The 17,890-nt window shown below is 54.0% G+C and overlaps 2 protein-coding genes across 6 annotated transcripts; both read left to right on the top strand.

Annotated features, from left to right (window-relative positions):
• The first annotated feature begins 810 nt into the window (after window positions 1-810).
• Window positions 811-3,866, top strand: Maf1 (MAF1 negative regulator of RNA polymerase III). Of its 3 annotated transcripts, none has more exons than XM_042264773.2 (9): window positions 811-951; window positions 1,282-1,344; window positions 1,881-2,012; window positions 2,119-2,247; window positions 2,323-2,488; window positions 2,613-2,734; window positions 2,817-2,936; window positions 3,066-3,200; window positions 3,333-3,866. In XM_042264773.2, the coding sequence occupies exons 3-9, from the start codon at window positions 1,930-1,932 to the stop codon at window positions 3,352-3,354; spliced, it is 777 nt and encodes a 258-aa protein (XP_042120707.1). In that variant the 5' UTR covers window positions 811-951; window positions 1,282-1,344; window positions 1,881-1,929; the 3' UTR covers window positions 3,355-3,866. The 3 variants fall into 3 exon arrangements, with proteins under 3 accessions (XP_042120707.1, XP_076412285.1, XP_006989398.1); XM_076556170.1 differs by having other exon boundaries at window positions 1,282-1,319; XM_006989336.3 differs by lacking the exon at window positions 1,282-1,344 and having other exon boundaries at window positions 812-951.
• A 49-nt stretch (window positions 3,867-3,915) lies between these two features.
• On the top strand, window positions 3,916-12,653 carry Wdr97 (WD repeat domain 97). Of its 3 annotated transcripts, none has more exons than XM_016007701.3 (24): window positions 3,916-4,141; window positions 4,513-4,649; window positions 4,769-5,382; window positions 5,514-5,635; window positions 5,768-6,467; window positions 6,544-6,686; window positions 6,770-7,006; window positions 7,081-7,171; window positions 7,346-7,478; window positions 7,568-7,689; window positions 7,901-7,961; window positions 8,121-8,270; window positions 8,367-8,618; window positions 8,705-8,827; window positions 8,904-8,987; window positions 9,803-9,931; window positions 10,014-10,232; window positions 10,309-10,494; window positions 10,609-10,806; window positions 10,894-11,015; window positions 11,090-11,246; window positions 11,538-12,115; window positions 12,198-12,256; window positions 12,352-12,653. In XM_016007701.3, the coding sequence occupies exons 1-24, from the start codon at window positions 4,012-4,014 to the stop codon at window positions 12,546-12,548; spliced, it is 4,944 nt and encodes a 1,647-aa protein (XP_015863187.1). In that variant the 5' UTR covers window positions 3,916-4,011; the 3' UTR covers window positions 12,549-12,653. The 3 variants fall into 3 exon arrangements, with proteins under 3 accessions (XP_015863187.1, XP_076412279.1, XP_076412280.1); XM_076556164.1 differs by having other exon boundaries at window positions 8,759-8,827; XM_076556165.1 differs by lacking the exons at window positions 3,916-4,141; window positions 4,513-4,649 and having other exon boundaries at window positions 5,263-5,403.
• The last annotated feature ends 5,237 nt before the right edge of the window (window positions 12,654-17,890 follow it).

Genomic DNA, 17,890 nt, shown 5'->3' on the forward strand with positions numbered 1-17,890 from the left:
TGAGCGCTTCCGTCACTCAAGAGTTGTCGAGCGCTTCCGCCGGCCAGAAACTCAGACTATGGCCCCAGGTTCCGGATGCGCCAGAGCGTGGAGGAGGAGAAAGGAGCAGTGCAGCGCGCTACCTTAGCCTGACCCCCGGTGGTGCTCGGGGATAGAGATGCTCCGAGGATCTCCAGGCACGCTAGTCACGTTTGAGCTGGGCCCGGGACAGTGTCAGAGACCAAGCACCGGCCACAAAATGAAGGCAAGGTTGGACTTTTCTCAAAGGTTCGAACGGGCGAGAGCTGCTGTCCGACGTAAGACAACACCCAGGACCCGATAGGAGAAGGGCGCCGATCTACACAAACCAGCCACACATACACACCCCAGACACACTCGGGGAGTCTGTACCACTCTGAGAACAGGGCTGGCCCGGGGGCGGGGCGGGAGCGCCCTAACCAATCAACACTAAGAGGGGAGGCGGGTTCGTAAGCGAGGGCGAGACAGACAGGCCACTCGACCAGTAGAGGTGAAAGACAAGTCTGAGTGACGGAGAATTCCTCCAATGGTTGGTCGCGGTCTGGATCCTGAGGTTGGAGCGGACCATTCAGAGGAGTGGGGCCGGGCCTGTCGGACGCTTGTTGTTGTCGGGCCGGGGGAGGCGGAGGTCGCTGTTTCGCTCGCTGTTTGGTGCGATCTGTGGTGGTCCGCGGCAGGTCAGTCGCAAAAGTGGGTACTGCAGGGGGGCGAGGCTATGTCGCGGCTGCAGCCCGTATGGGCCGGCAGGGCCTGGAGTAACGGGACGCCGCCACGAAGCTTCTTCCCCCGGATACAGTGCGGCCCGAGTGGAGGCCGCGGCGCCGCCCTCCGGTCCTGAGGAACTCGCGCCGCGCGCAGCCCGCGCCGCCGTCATCTCAGCACCGACGCTAAGCAACTCGGCTAGCCTGGCTTGATCTAGCCCGTTCCTGGCAGGTGGGTGTCCGCCTTGTGCTCCGAGTGGTCCCGGACTGCGGGAACCACAGTCCCCGGCAGGGCTCGCGCCTCTGCACTGCCTCATGGGACTTGTAGTTTTGCCGCTGCCTGGCCAGAGCGCCTCTCCTGGTGTGCTGCCTCCTGGGGCTTGTAGTTTTCCCATACGAATCTACTGGTGCCTCTCTGCTCCCGAGGCAGCAATGCCAGGAGACTGCTGGGCTGAGCCAGCGGAGGCGGTGGGGCCGTCCTACGCTCTTTGGCGTACAAAGAGAGAATCAGGCATATTTGCAAATAGAACTGAAGAACTCATGGGTTTACTCTTCTCGCCAGGAAGCAACGAAGCAATCCGGGGAAGAGCGCTCATACAGGTGACCCTCAGGGCTCAAGCCCCAGGTACCCGGTTCCGAACCGGATTGCAGGTTCTTTTTTTTTTTTTTTTTTTTTTTTTGGTTTTTCGAGACACGGTTTCTCTGTGTAGCTTTGCGCCTTTCCTGGAACTCACTTGGTAGCCCAGGCTGGCCTCGAACTTACAGAGATCCGCCTGCCTCTGCCTCCCCGAGTGCTGGGATTAAAGGCATGCACCACCACCACCCCGGCCGGATTGCAGGTTCTTACCCTGATTGAAGACCTTAGTACGGTCTGAGAGTGACTACAGAGTTGCCGATCGGGGTGGGGAGCATGGAGAGAGAGAGAAAGAGAGAGAGAGAGAGAGAGAGAGAGAGAGAGAGAGAGAGAGAGAGAGAGAGAACGAGAACAGGATCGTTTCCTCAACAATGCTGAGTGCTCAGGTACAGGTACAGGTAGGGAGACGAGCTACATGATGGACTCAGCCAGATCCAGCTGCAATCAGTACTCTGCTAGTGGTTGGGAAGGCTGAAGGCAGCGTCTTGGGGAGCTAGGTAGCCACATCTGGTTTCCCACATTCCCAGGGAGCACTGCACCAGCCCCTCGGGCACAAGAAGTCCCCTCCCAAAGGACATGAAGCTGCTGGAGAACTCCAGCTTTGAGGCCATCAACTCACAGTTGACAGTGGAGACTGGAGATGCCCATATTATCGGCAGGTGAGTCTGGAAGCTCTGGGGATCAGACTCTCAGAGGTCACCGCCTTGGCCCCTGAGTTAAATCCTCGGGGTCAGCACGCTCCGTGATCCTGTCTGCGTTTTACAGGATTGAAAGCTACTCGTGTAAGATGGCAGGAGACGACAAACACATGTTCAAGCAGTTCTGTCAGGAAGGCCAGCCCCATGTGCTGGAGGCACTGTCCCCGCCTCAGACTTCAGGCCTCAGTCCCAGCAGGTAAGCTGAGACGGCGGCGCCTACCTCCTGAGGCGTGGGGGATGGTGAGCAGGGTTGACATTTATCTCTGTGCAGACTGAGCAAGAGCCAAGGTGGTGAGGACGAAAGCCCGCTGAGTGACAAGTGCAGCCGCAAGACCCTCTTCTACCTGATCGCCACACTCAACGAGTCCTTCCGGCCAGACTATGACTTCAGCACAGCCAGGAGTCATGAGTTCAGCCGGGAGCCCAGCCTCAGCTGGGTAAGGCTGGGAAGGGGGACCCCAAACCTGGAGTCATTCCCGTTGCCCTCTCCACTGAGTAGGTTCTTGGGCTCTACCTGCTGCCCTGGACCCCCTGGTCATCCCTGACTGTAACCTACTGTAGGTGGTTAATGCAGTCAACTGCAGCCTCTTCTCAGCTGTTCGGGAAGACTTCAAGGCCCTGAAGCCACAGCTGTGGAATGCAGTGGATGAGGAAATCTGCTTAGCCGAATGTGACATCTACAGGTGGGCCCACATCTTTGCAGGTAGACGTGGCAGGTGTGCGTGGCCGTGGGAGCCTCATGCCTCTGCTCTGCTCACTCTTCAGCTATAACCCAGATCTGGATTCAGACCCCTTCGGGGAAGATGGAAGCCTCTGGTCATTCAATTATTTCTTTTACAACAAGCGTCTTAAGCGAATTGTCTTCTTTAGCTGCCGCTCCATCAGGTTGGTACCATTGCCACCTCCCTCCCTCCGGCCCCCTGTTCACCTCACACCTTTCCTTAACTGGGTCTGTCCTCCCTGGGAAGGCCTGGGATAGGTGGTCCTAAGACTGACGTTTTTGTCCCCACCCAGTGGTTCCACGTACACACCCTCAGAGGCAGGCAATGCGCTGGACTTGGAACTGGGAGCAGAAGAGGTTGATGAAGAGAGTGGAGGAGGAGGCCATGAGGGCAGGGCGGAGGAGACCAGCACCATGGAGGAAGACAGGTGTGGGGGAAGTGCTGGAGGCTGCAGCCACGGCCCCCACCTCTAGAGCCCGGGGTGGCTGGGACACACCAGGGTTCTCGGCCTAGTCTGTGGTACCTCCTGATGTCCTCCTGTGTGCCAACTTGTGCCTAGGGTTCCAGTGATCTGTATGTGATGAGGAAAAGCGGAGGTCTCAGCTTCATCCAGCTTCGACCAATGCCTGGACCTGTCTACCTGAGGAGCTCCAGAGCCTCCCTTGATGCTGGCTACACCCTGGCACTGCCACCATCCTGGCGCTGCCCAAGGCCATACCTGCCTAGCCCTTTGGTTTCAGCCTGTGGACGTCCACTCACCCCTGCAGGCTCTTCCTTACTGCCCATGCTGTGGCTGGATTCAACAGCACAGGGCCTGATAGAAAAGTTGACTGCTCTGCACCAACCGTCTGCCACAGACAGGACAGCTGGAACACAGAGTTTATTTTTGTATTTCTTATTGGGCCTGTACACTCCAGCTCTAAGCGCCAGTGACTTGAAGCCCTGTAAGCGGTGCGCAGTGTTTTATGGGGTCTGGTCTTGGACCAGCCCCTGGTGCCCACTTTTGCCCCCCACCTTACGAGGTGGGCCACATGCACTGAGTGTCACTTTGCTGCAGCTCATTTCTTTCCAATAAAAGTTTCTGTGACTTGGACCGAACTTGGGAGTTTTGGGGGGCGGGGCCTGCGTCACGGGGCGGGGCCGGCAGCGTCTGGTATCTTAGCAACAGCTACTGCCTTTCCGTTACTTTGTCTCAAGAGCTGTTACAGCTCGCACTTCTGGGACTGTCCAGGATAGACATGGAGGGCCTGATGTTAAAAGCAAGCAACCTCTTTGCATCAGAGGGTGACAGCTTGGTTACGGACACAGACTTGTATGATCAGGACATCTATGACGTCCCAGATCCTGGGGTGCTCTCGGAAAGAAATGGTGAGGGAAGCCGGGTGGTGGTGGCGTACACCTTTAATCTCAGCGGGAGGCAGAGCCAGGTGGATTTCTGTGAGTTCGAGGCCAGCCTGGTCTACAGAGCGAGATCCAGGCCAGGGTCCAAAACTACACAGAGAAACCCTGTCTGGAAAAACCAAAAAGAAAATAAAAAATGGTGGGGGCACCTACCATTGTCCAGGCACCCCACTAGGAAGCAGATGTTTCTCAGACTTTGTCCAGTCCTGGAGGTGGAACTTCCCTGGGCAGTCCTTGACCCATCGTGTCCCTCAGAGGAGGGCTCCTTGTTTGCTTATCACCTCCGGGGTTGGGGCACAAGGCTGTATAGTGACACCACACCCTCCACTGACTTACAGACTTGGGTCTGGCGGAGGCACCAGAGGACCTACAGCTCTTTACAAGTTCCCAGAGGTGGCGGAAAATGACGCTGCATTCCCGCGCCCGACAGCTGTGGCTGCACCTACGTGCATACCTCCACGACATTGTGGAAAAGGTGTGGTTCGTCGTGAGGTCTCTGGTTGGGCTCATCCCTAGAGACACTGGGCACCCAGGCAGAGACGCTCATACCTCCATTACTCACACGCACACCTATGTATGTACTCTGGCCGGCAGGAGAAGAGAGCAGAGCTGCGGGTCACTCGAATGACACACGGGCTGGAGCCACTGCGTCGTCTGGAGGTGGCGGCTGGACTGCGCTCAGTAGCGCAGGACCCAGTGGGTGGACGCTTCCTGATACTCGATGGTGCAGGTTACCTGCATCAGCATACCAAAGATGGCTGGGCCCAGGCGAAGCTGGAGGCTCCGGTGGTGCTGAACGGGCTGGTGACTGTGCCGGGCCCTCTGGGAGAAGTGGGCCGCTTTGTAGGCTGGGGCCCAGCCGGACTGACCATATTAGGGCAAGACTTCCGCCCGCTCTGGGTGAGCAAGGCACTGAACCAGGAGTCTTTTTGTTGCTTACCAGTGCCCAGCCGGGGACTGTTGCTTGTGGCCCAGGCGGGAGGCAGCGTGGAGCTCTGGAAGTTCCGATCGGGTGGTCGCCGCCTGGTGTCCTGTGGCTCACCTTTGCAACCACCGCCAGGCTTGTCCGGCTCTCTCAAGCGGCTGGCTCTGGGGCCGGAAGCTGACCACGGCACCCGGCATTGCTTTGCTGCCTATGGCTCGGCGGTGCTCACTTTTGATCTGGACTCCTGGACTCTAAGTAATGTGTGCCAGGATCTGCATAAAACGTGAGGGGAGTCCAGGGACAGGTAGATGGGAGGCAGATCCCCTAAGGAGAGCCCATTACTTCAGGGGCTGCAGGACCCACAGATGGGACTGTGCTGAGTCCACTAGTCCCCTCCCATTCTCTCACTTCCAGCATCATCTCGGACTTGGAGTACTGTGAGGAGGTAGAAGCCATGGTGACAGCTTCCCGGGACAGTACTGTGAAGGTGTGGGAGGCTGACTGGCAGATCCGGATGGTATTCGTGGGCCACACAGGTGTGCCGCCGTCTGGCCGCTCTGGCAGCCCTTCCCTCTCATCCTGGGCTTGCCCTTCTCCCGTGTTGCTTGCATCCCAGGAACTCCTCCTTAAGCTATGATGTGCCAAAATGACCAGCACCTTTCCTGCAGGCCCGGTGACAGCTATGACAGTGCTCCGGAACAGCTCACTGGTAGTGTCCGCCTCGCAGGACGGGACGCTTCGCACATGGGACCTGAGGGCCGCGGCTCAGGTGGGAGAGGTATCACTGGGTTGCTGGAACCGAGACATACTCTCTGAGAGAGTGAGCCATCTGCTGGCTCCTGCAGGTCCTGGCTGGCCGGTGCTCTCTCTGTGCTCAAAGAGCGTGGAGCTGTGGCGGGTGTGTGACATCTATCTGCCCTTAGCACAGCTCTCAGCGCCGGTGCTCCATATACAGGTGGCGCCAGCGCTCCCGGCACCCGTGGAGCCGGCTCTGCCCTCTCGCCTTGTCTGCGCCTGTGCAGATGGGTCAGTCTACCTGGTGTCAGCTACCACGGGACGAACTGTGAGCTCACTGCTGCTGGATCCGGACGACTGTGCAGCTGGGGTGGTTTATTGTTTGTCTCGAGAAGCGCTGTGGGTGTTGACGCGCTCCGGGCACCTCGTGCGGGCCAATGCAGCACGCTGCCCTATGGTGGTAACACACCGCCGGAGTCCGCTTCCACTGCCGGCAGCACAGCCCTGCTGCCTGCACCTCTACAGCCATCTCACAGACCCCCGCAGCGCGTATGCTTGCTGGCAGATTGTGCACCAGAATCAGGGCGACATGCTCCGCAGTGCCATTGCCTGGGCCTGGAAAAATAAGAACAGGTGGGCACAGCAGCTTTCTGAGGCTGGGTTAAGGCAAAGGTGTGGCTGACCCAGCGGCCTCCATCACTCCTCACAGGTTCTTACCGATGATGGGGTACTCAGACGGCACACTGTCTGTACTGGATTGGCGCACATCACAGACCATCTTCTCCACAGAAGCACATATCCCAGGTCCAGTGACTGCTATTGGGTCCACCTGGAATAGCATAGTGACTTCAGGTCAGTGCCTTCTCTCCCTCGAAGACAGTCTGGGAGCCCCTGCCCCTTCCCAAAGTCCCAACCCTGGCTCCTGCTTCCCAAAGGTGGCGATCTGACAGTCAAGATGTGGCGTGTATTCCCATACGCGGAGGAGTGCCTGAGTTTGCTACATACCTTCTCCTGTTGCCACCCGGTGGTAATGCTCTGTACTCTGGGCAAGCGATTCATGGTAGGCTTTGAGGACCCGGAGAGCGCCACCTATGGCCTGGTGCAGTTTGGCCTCGGTGACAAAATGCGCTTTGACCACCGGCCACAGGACGACCCTATGGACCACATCACTGGTGAGGAGCATGGAGTGGAGGCGAAGCCTGTGTCCTTATTCTCGACTGCTTCCTAACCTTAGTTCTGCCTCTAGGCCTGTGCTGCTGCCCCACCCTCAAGCTATACGCCTGCTCCAGCCTGGACTGCACCATCCGAATCTGGACCTGGGAGAACCGCCTGCTGAGGTGTGCTGGGGGGCCCTATCGTGTGGGGGCAGCTGGCCGCTAAAGGACAGCCATCAGGGCTCTTCTAACCCGCTAAAGACCAGGGGCTGGACTGAGGGGGACAGGGTCTTGACCCTGTCACTGCCTCAAGTTCCCACTCTGTGAAACAGGGGCTAGACTCTGGGCCTTTTGCAGGCTCCTGCAGCTGGATGGTCCTCCTCAGAGCCTGGCCTTCTCCAACAACAGTGGAGACCTGGTACTCGCACTAGGTTCCCGCCTCTGCCTGGTGTCCCACGAGCTCTACCTGCCTACGTCCTATCTGGTTAAGGTATACAGTGAGGTCAAGGTGGTCGAGGTGGGACTGGCTGCTGCCCACAATAAACGGTACTGGGAACACAGCTCTACCTGCTTCTTCAGAAATTCTGTCAGAAGACCCCTGATGTGGTGAATGACCCTCCGCTGCCACTCACCGGCTGGAAGTCCCTGACAACCTCCCAGCTGCAAAGGCTTGCCAGTCTACAAGGAGCAGCCAACCTCAGGTCTGCTGGCAGGGCTGCTCAGCCGCTGTGGAGGGTTCCACCCAGCCCTGGGAGCAGGGTTCACATAGCTGTCTGCCCGTAGTGTGCGTTCTCTACCCTCCCAAGTCCCTCTGGTATTGCCACATCTCAACCCCAGCATCTTTTCTCCCAGCTTCTAACCTATCCCACTCGTGATGCCCAGAGTCTCATCTATGCCTGTTTCTATCCACAGTGTGCCCTTGCCCTTCACCCAACAGCAAACAGCAACACTTCAGCAGCCAGTGTCGAAGGAGGTAAGTGTCCGTCCTGACCCTTGGCCAGCCCAGTGCCCATCCATGCCCAGTCTCGAGCCACAACCTCTCAGTCTCTGGATTCTGAATTCTCACGGTTGCTTGGGAAGCACATGCCAAGTCTTTAAGGAAGCGGGGAATGATCACTGATCTCCACCTCAGGACTTGAAGGATATCATAGCCCGGGATCAAGACCTTCAAGAACTGAGGCAAGGAATGGTAGCCCCAGCAGCTCGGCCCCAACTCTCCTGGAAGCTGCGTGAGGAGGCCTTTGACAATTACTTACATCTGATCTACGGTTGTGACCTGCTGGTAGGTGTGGGACCAGTCCCAGGCCCGACCATGACCTCCCCCCCCCCCCCCCCCCCCCCGCATCTGACACAAGCTTCCTGTTTTTTCCTGTCCTAGGACATAAAATCTGCAAGGGAATCCCTGCAGTGGGGCGCTGCGGGCCCCACCACAGAGTCCCAGGACACGGGCACCCAGATCAGAGCCGCCATCAGTGGTGCGCAGGTTACCTTTAGCGATGAGGTTCAGCCAGTGGGCCCACCTGCAGCCTTCCAAACCCCAGGAGCCCCAGGCAGGCGCTTTGTCCGCCCTCCCCGAGTCTCCTTGCCTCTTCCACCTATTCACCGGGCGGTGCATAGCCAGGCATCCCAGGTGAGGCCTTCTTCCCGTCCCATATCCATCCATGCTTGACACTGTGACCCCTGCCCCAACCCCATGTAACTCCTTGCATACCCTAGCTTCTAGCACGTTCCTCCCTGAGCTATGAGCTGGGCCTTAGTTTGGATCTGCAGGTGCAGTATGATCAGTTTGGAGGAGAGAGCATGGACCTGAGCACATCACCTTACTACCTGCAGCGGAGGGTGAGGGCCCCTGTTCAAGGGCAGTTTCAGGGGCTGGGGTGGCTGCGCTCTGTTTTCACTCCCTGTCCCTCCCCAGGTTCCCCTGCTGCTGCACAGAAGGCCCCAAGAACCTCTCTCAAATGTAGGGGGCTTCTTTCCTGCCACCATACAGCCCTACAAGGTGAGACCTCACCCCTCCTCCCTCCCAGAGGTGGCCTCTTTTAGGGGGTCACTCTGTGCATATCCTATCTCCTTTTGCTGTAAGCCATTGTGTCCCAATCTGACCCAAGTAGGCCATGCCTACCTGAAGCCTATAGGGTCAAGACTTAAGACCCCTGTGTACCTCTCCAGCCTGGCCAGTTCTGGTGTGGCTATGGCCATGGACTCCTTGCTGCTTTCTAGTGAGCCCAGAGGTCTACCACCAGCGGTTGTTCCTCACATCATTCTCCCCCGCAGGAGCGCTACATTCCCTGTCGACTTTTTGTGGAAGATCAGGGTTCTTGTGCTTCAAAGGAGCCAAGTCCAGTGGGGCCAGTCCCTCATGATCCACCATTTTCTCATACTTGGTCATACTGGGCACCCAGGCAGGCCCTAGTCCCTTGCTTAACACATACCAGGCTCCCATTCAGCTGTATTATTAGTCTTTCCAGCTTGGGGAGGCCTATCTACTCAATACATGGACCTCTCTCCAAGCTCCTTTCTTCCTTCCCTGCCCCCTCTACCATGGGTTTTGTAGACACCCCTGTTTTAGGTTAAGTTCCTCAGAGAGCATGTATGTGGTTAGTGCTCACCAGGGACCAACCACCTCTAGATTCCTCTCTTCATTTACAACTCATATCCCCCCAGATTATCCTTCTATCGGGTTTTCCAAGCTAAACTGCCCATTTGTGTGTTGAGAACAGTCTGGCCTTTGGTGGCCCGTGGTTCTGGGGGTGCTCCCCAGTTATGTCCATGTCCCAGTGATTCTCAACCCAATCTATTGTCCTCCACATCTAGCAACGCACCCATTCCATCCATTTTCCTGGCTGTGTGCCCAACTCGGTGATACTGCAGCAGATGTGGTTGCATGCAGAGGTCAGCCGCCTTGGCTCCCTAGCAGAACTCGCTACCCCAAGCCGATTCAAGGCAAGTAGTGGAGCTTGGGGTGATCAGGGCGGGCCCTGCTGTCTCCACAGCCTGCCACACGGTCTCTCTTGTTCCTCTGCAGCCATCCAGAAGGCGGGGTGACCAGTGGCTAAAGCGCAGAAAGCATTCTACTGGCAGGTGGCGAAAGAAACTGATGTACTGGCTTTACAGGTCACGTAAGAAAGGGGGAGACGAGAGTGATGACGAGGAGGAGGAGGAGGAGGACGAGCTGGAGCTTGAATGGGCCTCCTCTTCCCCAACTTCTGAGGAGCAGCCAGAACCCTGGGAGCCAGACACTCAAGTAGGCACTCTAGGCTCTCCTGAAGGGTGAGATTGGTGCCCCGAGGTGGGTTTAAAGCTTCTCTCATTTCCCTTAGATCTCCAAGAGCGTGACCAAAAAACCTCACCGTGATGTCTCCAAGTCCAAGACTCACTTGGCTTCCCGTCCTCAACGCCGTGTGCGCTCACTCTGGGAAGAGCGCTATGGGCATTTGCCCAGGTTCCTGCATTATTTTGTTATCCAGAACTGGTTCAAAAAGCTGTTCCCTATCTTTACCCTGGAGGTTAGGAGACTCGGGGACGCCCGGGCTTGGGGTGGGGGAGAAGAGAAGGCGGGGGCTAGTCTGCATGCAGAGTGGAGTTGGGGATGGGCAGGGCTTCAGCAAGTCTTCCCACAGGCCTATCCAGAGATGGGTACCATAGAGGGCTTGGCCTCGACGTTTGTGGACTTCCTGCCGCAGGCTTCCTGGGCAGAACGAGTGAGTATTCTAAATGCCCTAATGAGGCTGTTTCCTGATATAAGCAATGAACTTCGCAGCCGGCTGCAGGCCAAGCTCTTGTACTTGCTCAACCAAGACCAGCCCCCTAGCCTGCAGGTGAGTCCCCCTCCACAGGACCTTGTATCCTCACCTACTTCCATCATCAACCACAGTTCCCTGGTTCCAACCCACTCCTGAGCCTAGGACAAGACGCAGAAGCAGTTCGTGATGATGGCGCTGCAGTTGCTCCTAGCCTGCAGCCTGGAGGCCCTTGATGTGGTGTTGGAGATCATGTCCTTCTACCTCTATGCTCCAGCCGATTGTCAGTGAGTTGAGCCCATGCTGGGCTTTCCCTACCAGCTTGGGAAGACTCGGGTTAAGCCTCATCTACCTGTCCCAGGCAAGACTTCAAGAATCTACTGGAGAGGCTGGGCCTCCAGGACACACAGGGTATCCTGTACAAGGAGATGACAGCCTGGGCTGAGAACGCCAACTTTGACTCCAAGGCCACGATACGGACATACTGTCATCAGAAGCTTGAGGAAATTATCCTCCAGGTCTGGTGGGCCAAGGGCTGGGTGGCCCACCTACTGGGAACCTGTTGCCTTCTTCAGAGGTCTCCCAGAAGACCATTAGTGGGTGCCCCTAGGAATGCCCCTGGGTTTTCCCCAACCGGAACATTTCTTGAGAGCTCCCTCACAGCAGAAGGCTTCACTGGGATGGAGGGGGCGGGTCCGGGGGGGAGAGCCTGGATGAGGAACCCTCTCCCTGGAGCTAGGACTCTAGCAGAAGGAAGTTTCAGAGATACAGGTGCAAGGGTACTAACTCCATGGGTCACTCTCCTCTAGATGAATAGCTTGGAGCAGTCTATAGCCAGTGTTTCTATAGAGCCTCCCAGGGAGGGCTCCTCCCAAGCCTCCCTCATCTCTGCGGCACCCTTGCCTGCCTTGAGCACCTCTTGGATACCCTCACGGGCATCGGAATTGTCCTTGCGCATTCACGAGCTGATGGTGCCTTCGCCTGTGCCTTCGCCTGTGGGGCCGGTGGGGTCCACCCAAGAACTCCAGCTTGCAAACATAAAGGCGTATTCACGCATCCGGCCAACCAAAAGAGTACTCGCGGATGCGCTGCTGGCCCTCTCTTCTGTGTCTGAGGACTACCTGAGTGTCCCCGTGCCTGCTGCACTAAGTAGAGGGCCACTGCCATCGGAGGCCACACCGCCACTAGAGGAAAAGGCGCATCTGGAAGACACAGAATGGGCACGCTTTCAGATAGTGGACCTGTTCCACATTGATGCGCTTAATTTCTTCTGTGAGAAGCACCGGGCACAGCAGCAGAGCTTGATGGAGGAGGAGGAGCACCTACGGGTCTCACCTCTAGGCCCGCTAGGGCCCAATATTGTGGTGCGGCCGCCCCGGGATCGATGGTGCGCATTGGATGTGGGCATGTTGGGTTGACCTTACGTGGCTTGCAGGGGAAGGTCTGACTGAATCCTCTCCCTTCTTCAGGCTCTATCCCATTCTTCGGCTGCAGGAGACCAAACACAGCTTTGGGAGGTTTCTCAGGGGTGAGTGGACACAGGGGTAAGAATTGGACCCTAATGCTCCCTCTCCCCACTCACCCTCAGCATACAGCTTCACTTACCTGGTTCCCTGCATCCAGGTCACAGGCTGTACCGCCAGGGCCCAGCTCCTGATGGCCCCCTCCGGGTGCTGAAGCTGCCACTGCCACGGGTGGAGTTACAGCCTTTTCCCCCAGGTTGGCCTGCGCCCCCACGGGCGCTGCCCCCACTGCTCATGCAGCCCACTCTGCAACGCTACTTCCTGTTCGAAGACACAAACCCGGACACCTATAGTTGACCCGGGGGACAGACAGTCAAGGCTCCATGGCCAACGCCCAGTCCTACCACCTTGGCAAATCACAGTACCATGTTTGGTCTAAATTAAAATATATATACATATATATATATATTTACTTATTGTGTGTATATATACACGTCACTTGTGTGCAAATAAGCATTTGTGCATGCTTATGGAGGCAAAAGATTGATGTCAAGTGTTCATTGTTCTGCATCCTATTTTGTGTTTATTTAATTTTGGTTTTTTGAGACAGGGTTTCTCTGTGTAACAGTCCTAGCTATTCTGGAACTCACTTTGTAGACCAGGCTGGCATCGAAACTCACCAAGATGCATCTGTCTCTGTCTCCAAGTGCTGGGATTAAAGACTTTACTTTTATTTATTTATTTATTTATTTATTTATTTATTTAAAGAGTCAGATAGCCCTGGCTGTCCTGGAACTCACTATATAGACTAGGCTAGCCTCCAACTCACAGAGCTCCACCCACATCTGCCTCCTAAGTGCTGGGATTAAAGGCATGGACCACCACGCCTGGTCCTCTTTAACTGTATGAGTGTTTTGCTTGCATGTATGTACCAAGTAGGTCTCAGCAGGAAGGTGTCTGCAGCGAGTACACTCATGACTGAGTCAGGTGACATTTAAGGAAAAGGAGCCAGGAGGGCTTGTGCCCAGTTTGATGCCCTCTTCCCTTTGTTTCCCAGGCCCAGGGGTGAGAGTGGTTTCTCTTGCTTTTTCCTTTGTAGGTTGCTGTTTTTATGGTTCATATGCTGTCCTGGCTAGATTTTTTTTTTTTTTTGTCAACTTTATACAAGCTAGAGTAATTTGAGAAGAAGGACCTCAATTGAAGAAATGCTCCCACCAGACTGGCCTGTGGGCAAGACCGTGGGGCTCTGTTCTTGACTAATGATTGATGTGGAAGGGCCCAGCCCACTGTGGGTGGTGCCACCCCTGGGCAGGCGGTCTTGGATTGTATAAGGAAGCAGTCTGAGCAAACCATGAGGAGCAAACCAGTAAGCAGCACTCCTCCACTGGCTTCTGCTCCAGTTCCTGCCTCCAGGTTCCTGCTTTGAGTTCCTGTTCTGACTTCCCTCAGTGACAGACTGTGACCTGAGAGTATACATGAAATCAACCCCTTCCTCCCCTTGGCTCACAACTCTAGGCTGCAATCCATCATTGTGGGAAGTCAAGGGAGCAGGGACCTTGAGCAGCTAGTCACATGACATCCACAGTTAGGAAAAGACAGCAGTGACTCATGCATGCTCGTGCAAGTTTGCTTTCTCCACTCTTAGAAAACCTAGGATCCCCTTCCTAGGGAATGGTGTCACCCACTGTGGGCAAAGTCTTTCCATTAATTCAGATATCCGCCCCCACACACAGACATGTCCATAAGTCAACTTAATCTAGACAGTCCCTCACTGAGACTCCTTTTCCAGGGTGACTCTGTCTTTTGTGAAGTGAACAACCAAAGTCAACCATTGTAAGAAGGTTTTGGGCTGCTTTGTTTTCTGAGATAGTCTCATTCTATAGACCAGGCTAGCCTTAAATTTATGATCTTCCTGCTGCAGCTCCTGAGTTGTGAGATTAGACACGAAGCACTATGCCTAGCTGATTTGTTTATCCATCTATGTTTTTATTGACATCTATTAGGTATACATAATTATACATAGGTTCTGGGTATCCAAACTCCTTGAATGCCTTTAAACTTAGCATTCGGGAAGTAGAGTCAGGCGGATCTCTGAAAGTTCGAGGCCATTCTGGGCTACAGAGCAAATTTCAGGACAGCCAGAGCTACACAGAGAAACCCTATCTTAAAAAACAACCTCCCCCACAAAAAAACCCCAAAATCAAACTCCAGTCTTCATGCTTGCAAGGCAAGCACTTTAGCCACCGGGCCCCTGTTTAATGTAAACTTCTAGAAAACACTCTTTCTTTGGAGGATGAGGATATTGGATTCCCTGGTTGATATCATTAGACCCCTCCCTGGTGCCCTAATATCCTTGAGCGGAGGACCACATGTCAGGCAGCTGGCTAGAATAGCCTTATGCCAGCACTGGCTATTTTGAACATTCCACAGATGTGCAAGGCTAAAATACAACTTCAGCTCCAAGAGGTGTGGCTTCAGCAACGACTCAAACAGCTTTGAGTAGGCCTTTCCTAGCAACCACTTACAGCAGGTCAGCTGAGCACTTCCCGATAGTCTAGCAAAGGAGACTGTGACTGTTAGAAAACACATTAGTGCCCTGATTGGTATAACCACTGTCCTTCATTTGCGTAATGACCTGTTCTGATTGGTGCAAACAGTCCACTTCTGACTATATATAGGCTGTTTGGCTCACTTTGTAAACAAGCTGGGAGACACTTTTTTTTTGAGAGGCCCTTGTGTACAGCAGATTGGTCTCAAAGTCACTTAGGAGAGGGTGACCTTGGAAATCTGGAGTCCTATCTCAGCTTTCTAAATGCTGGGATTATATCTGGTAGGAGACACTTCTTGTATTGTCCCAATGTGATATTCCCGCATTGGGGCAAAGAAAGTCTTTGCCAGAGACCTTTTATTTTTTCTCTTTTTTGAGACAGCCCAGAACTCACTATGTGTTATGGAATAATCTTTTTTTTTAAAGATTTATTTATTTATTATGCATACAATGTTCTGCCTGCATGTCTACAGGCCAGAAGAGGCTACCAGATCTCATCATAGATGGTTGTGAGCCACCATGTGGTTGCTGGGAATTGAACTCAGGACCCCTGGAAGAACAGTCAGTGCTCTTAACCTCTGAGCCATCCCTCCAGCCTGGAATAATCTTTTTGTACACTGTGAAGATGCATCTTTGCCAAGGCACCTTCTGATTCATTTAGTAAAAGAGTTGACTGGTAGCTAGGCAGGAGGTATTGGCGGGACAGCAAGACACAGAGGCTGCTGGGAACAGAAGGGTGGAGTCGCAGGAGTTTTGAGCAGACACAGAGAAGCAAGATGAATGTGTGTTATGCCCAGATTGTGACCCCCCAAAGAGACCACCGAAGACCTTGGATGTCCAGAATGCAACAGCAAGGTTTATTCTGCAGATACAAGTCTAGACAGGGACTCATTCCTACACCCAATACAGTGAGGCAGGGAGGAGTACCTCTTTCTTGGGGAAGTTAGTTTTTATAGGCAAAACCCATAAAATTTCTTAGAGGGGAGGGGGTTAGTACGGGTCCATCCTTGATTGGTCAAGTTTTTCCCGGGCCTGGACTTTATCTTATTCTAGCTTGTCTGTTTGCCTTGTCAGGAGTTTTACAACTTCTCTCCGGGGTCAGGTCATGTTATCTCTTGAGAGGGGCATCTCATGGTTAATTGGTTACCATCAGACATCCTGACTCTGTTCTTTTGTTCCTGGGGCTGGCGCCATCATTTCTGGGGACTTGAAACTGGCCTGGGTCTATCTATACTGAGGTATCTTTGTCTAAGGCCCCCTTTTTGAGACAATAGAGTGAGGGTCTTTTTGTGCCTAGATCCGCGTCCCCAAAGCCACCACTGGAGACTTTAGGTACAGAATGCAAAAGTAAGGTGTTGTCTAAGTATACAAGCCTCCAGGGAGGCTCTTCTAAATCTCTCACTCACAGCAGAGAGGTTGGAAGGAGCGCTCCCCTTTCTTTGTGAGGCTAGTTCTTAAAGGCACAGACCATATAATTTATTTTAACCTACCTCCCTTTTCAGTCTTTTGGTCGAATATCCTGACTGTGTTTTCCAAAGTCCCTGTAGCAGATACAGCCAGCTGGGGAAAAGGGGTCTAAGTTCTTATCTACACTTACGAATCCTGGTTTAAGCTTCTCTTTGTCTGTAGGGGATAGAGTGGGGGTTTTTACTGAGGTATCACATGTGCTGTATTGAAAGAAGGTACCACCACGTGGCAGAGGGCAGATAAGAAATATGGGTTAATTTAAAGTGTAAGAGTTAGCTAGTAACAAGCCTGAGTTATCGGCCAAATATTTGTAATGAATAAGTCTCTGAGTGGTTATATTTGGGAGTGGCTGCTGAGACACAGAGAAACTCTGCCTACAATTATGCAGACCAGACTGGACTTGAACTCACAGAGAACCACTTGTGCTGGGCTTAAAGGTGTGTACCACCACGGCTGTCCTTCCTCACCGACTTTTCTAGATGTGGATGGGTTGGTGAGCAAAGGAAGTGAGGTAGCAGGGAAGAGAGTGGAGACCCAGCAGCAGAGCTGCGGAAGAGGCAGAGATGGGGAAGCAGCAGTTGTAACCAGCCTTTCTTTGGACCGCCAGCACCCAAATAATGACACAGAGACTTTTCACTAATTAGGAAAGCGTGGCTTGTTCCCAGCCAGCTCTTAAAGTGTAAACTAACCCATTTATGTTAATCTACGTTCTGCCACGTAGCTCGTTACCTTTCCTCAGTACGGTATGTCCAACTTCCTCCGTGTCTGGCTGGCAAATCTCCCAGGACCTCAGATTCTTTTCCAGAATTCCTGTCTCTGCCTGGAAGTCCAGCCTATGCTCTCCTGCCTAGCTAGGGGCTGTTCAGCTCTTTATTAAACCAATCAGAAGGTGCCTTAGGCAGGTGACATAAAACAAGAGACACATCTTTACACAGTGCACAAAGAGACTGTCTCCACAAGCAGTAGAGCAGTAAAAAAAAGTGTCAACGGTGGCTTTGAGAGGCAAGGGTCTTAGCCTCAGGAACTGTATCACTAGTCACTGTCAAAGGCCGGGAAATCTGGACGCTTACCGCCACACAACAGCTAACAAGTATTACTGTAGCGCTAAGGGGTCCCAGTCGGGAACTTAAGGCTGTAGAGGATCTGTAACTGTTGCAAACTCCTAGCAATCCCCTTTGCGGTCAGAAGCTGAAGATTAGGAAAGCCGCCAAGGACCAGCCCTGGAAAAACTCACTGACTCAAGATTTCTATCTTGGGAGAGCAAGGACCCCAGGTTAACTGGTAACCGAATGGAAAAGACTCCAGTATGGGCTGGAGAGATGGCTCAGAGGTTAAGAGCACTGGCTTTTCTTCCAGAGATCATGAGTTCAATTCCCAGCAACCACATGGTGGCTCACAACCATCTGTAATGAGATCTGTTGCCCTCTTCTGACCTGCAAGTGTATATGCAGACAGAATATTGTATACATAATAAATAAATAAACTTTAAATAAAAAAAAGACTCCAGTACCTAAAGGAACTATCTTCTGCCAGGATTATGCAGCCGGGGTCAGTGTCCTCTCACCTGTGCTAGCAAATGTGCCAGTAGAGGGTAAAGATACTATGGAGCCACAGGGAAGCCGATCAGCAGAGAGGCGAGGAAGGAAGAAACCGAACAGGGGTCTAAGAGAGCTGTGCAGCAGCG

Source organism: Peromyscus maniculatus, chromosome 20 (assembly GCF_049852395.1).
Source record: "Peromyscus maniculatus bairdii isolate BWxNUB_F1_BW_parent chromosome 20, HU_Pman_BW_mat_3.1, whole genome shotgun sequence".
Classification (NCBI taxonomy): domain Eukaryota; kingdom Metazoa; phylum Chordata; class Mammalia; order Rodentia; family Cricetidae; genus Peromyscus; species Peromyscus maniculatus.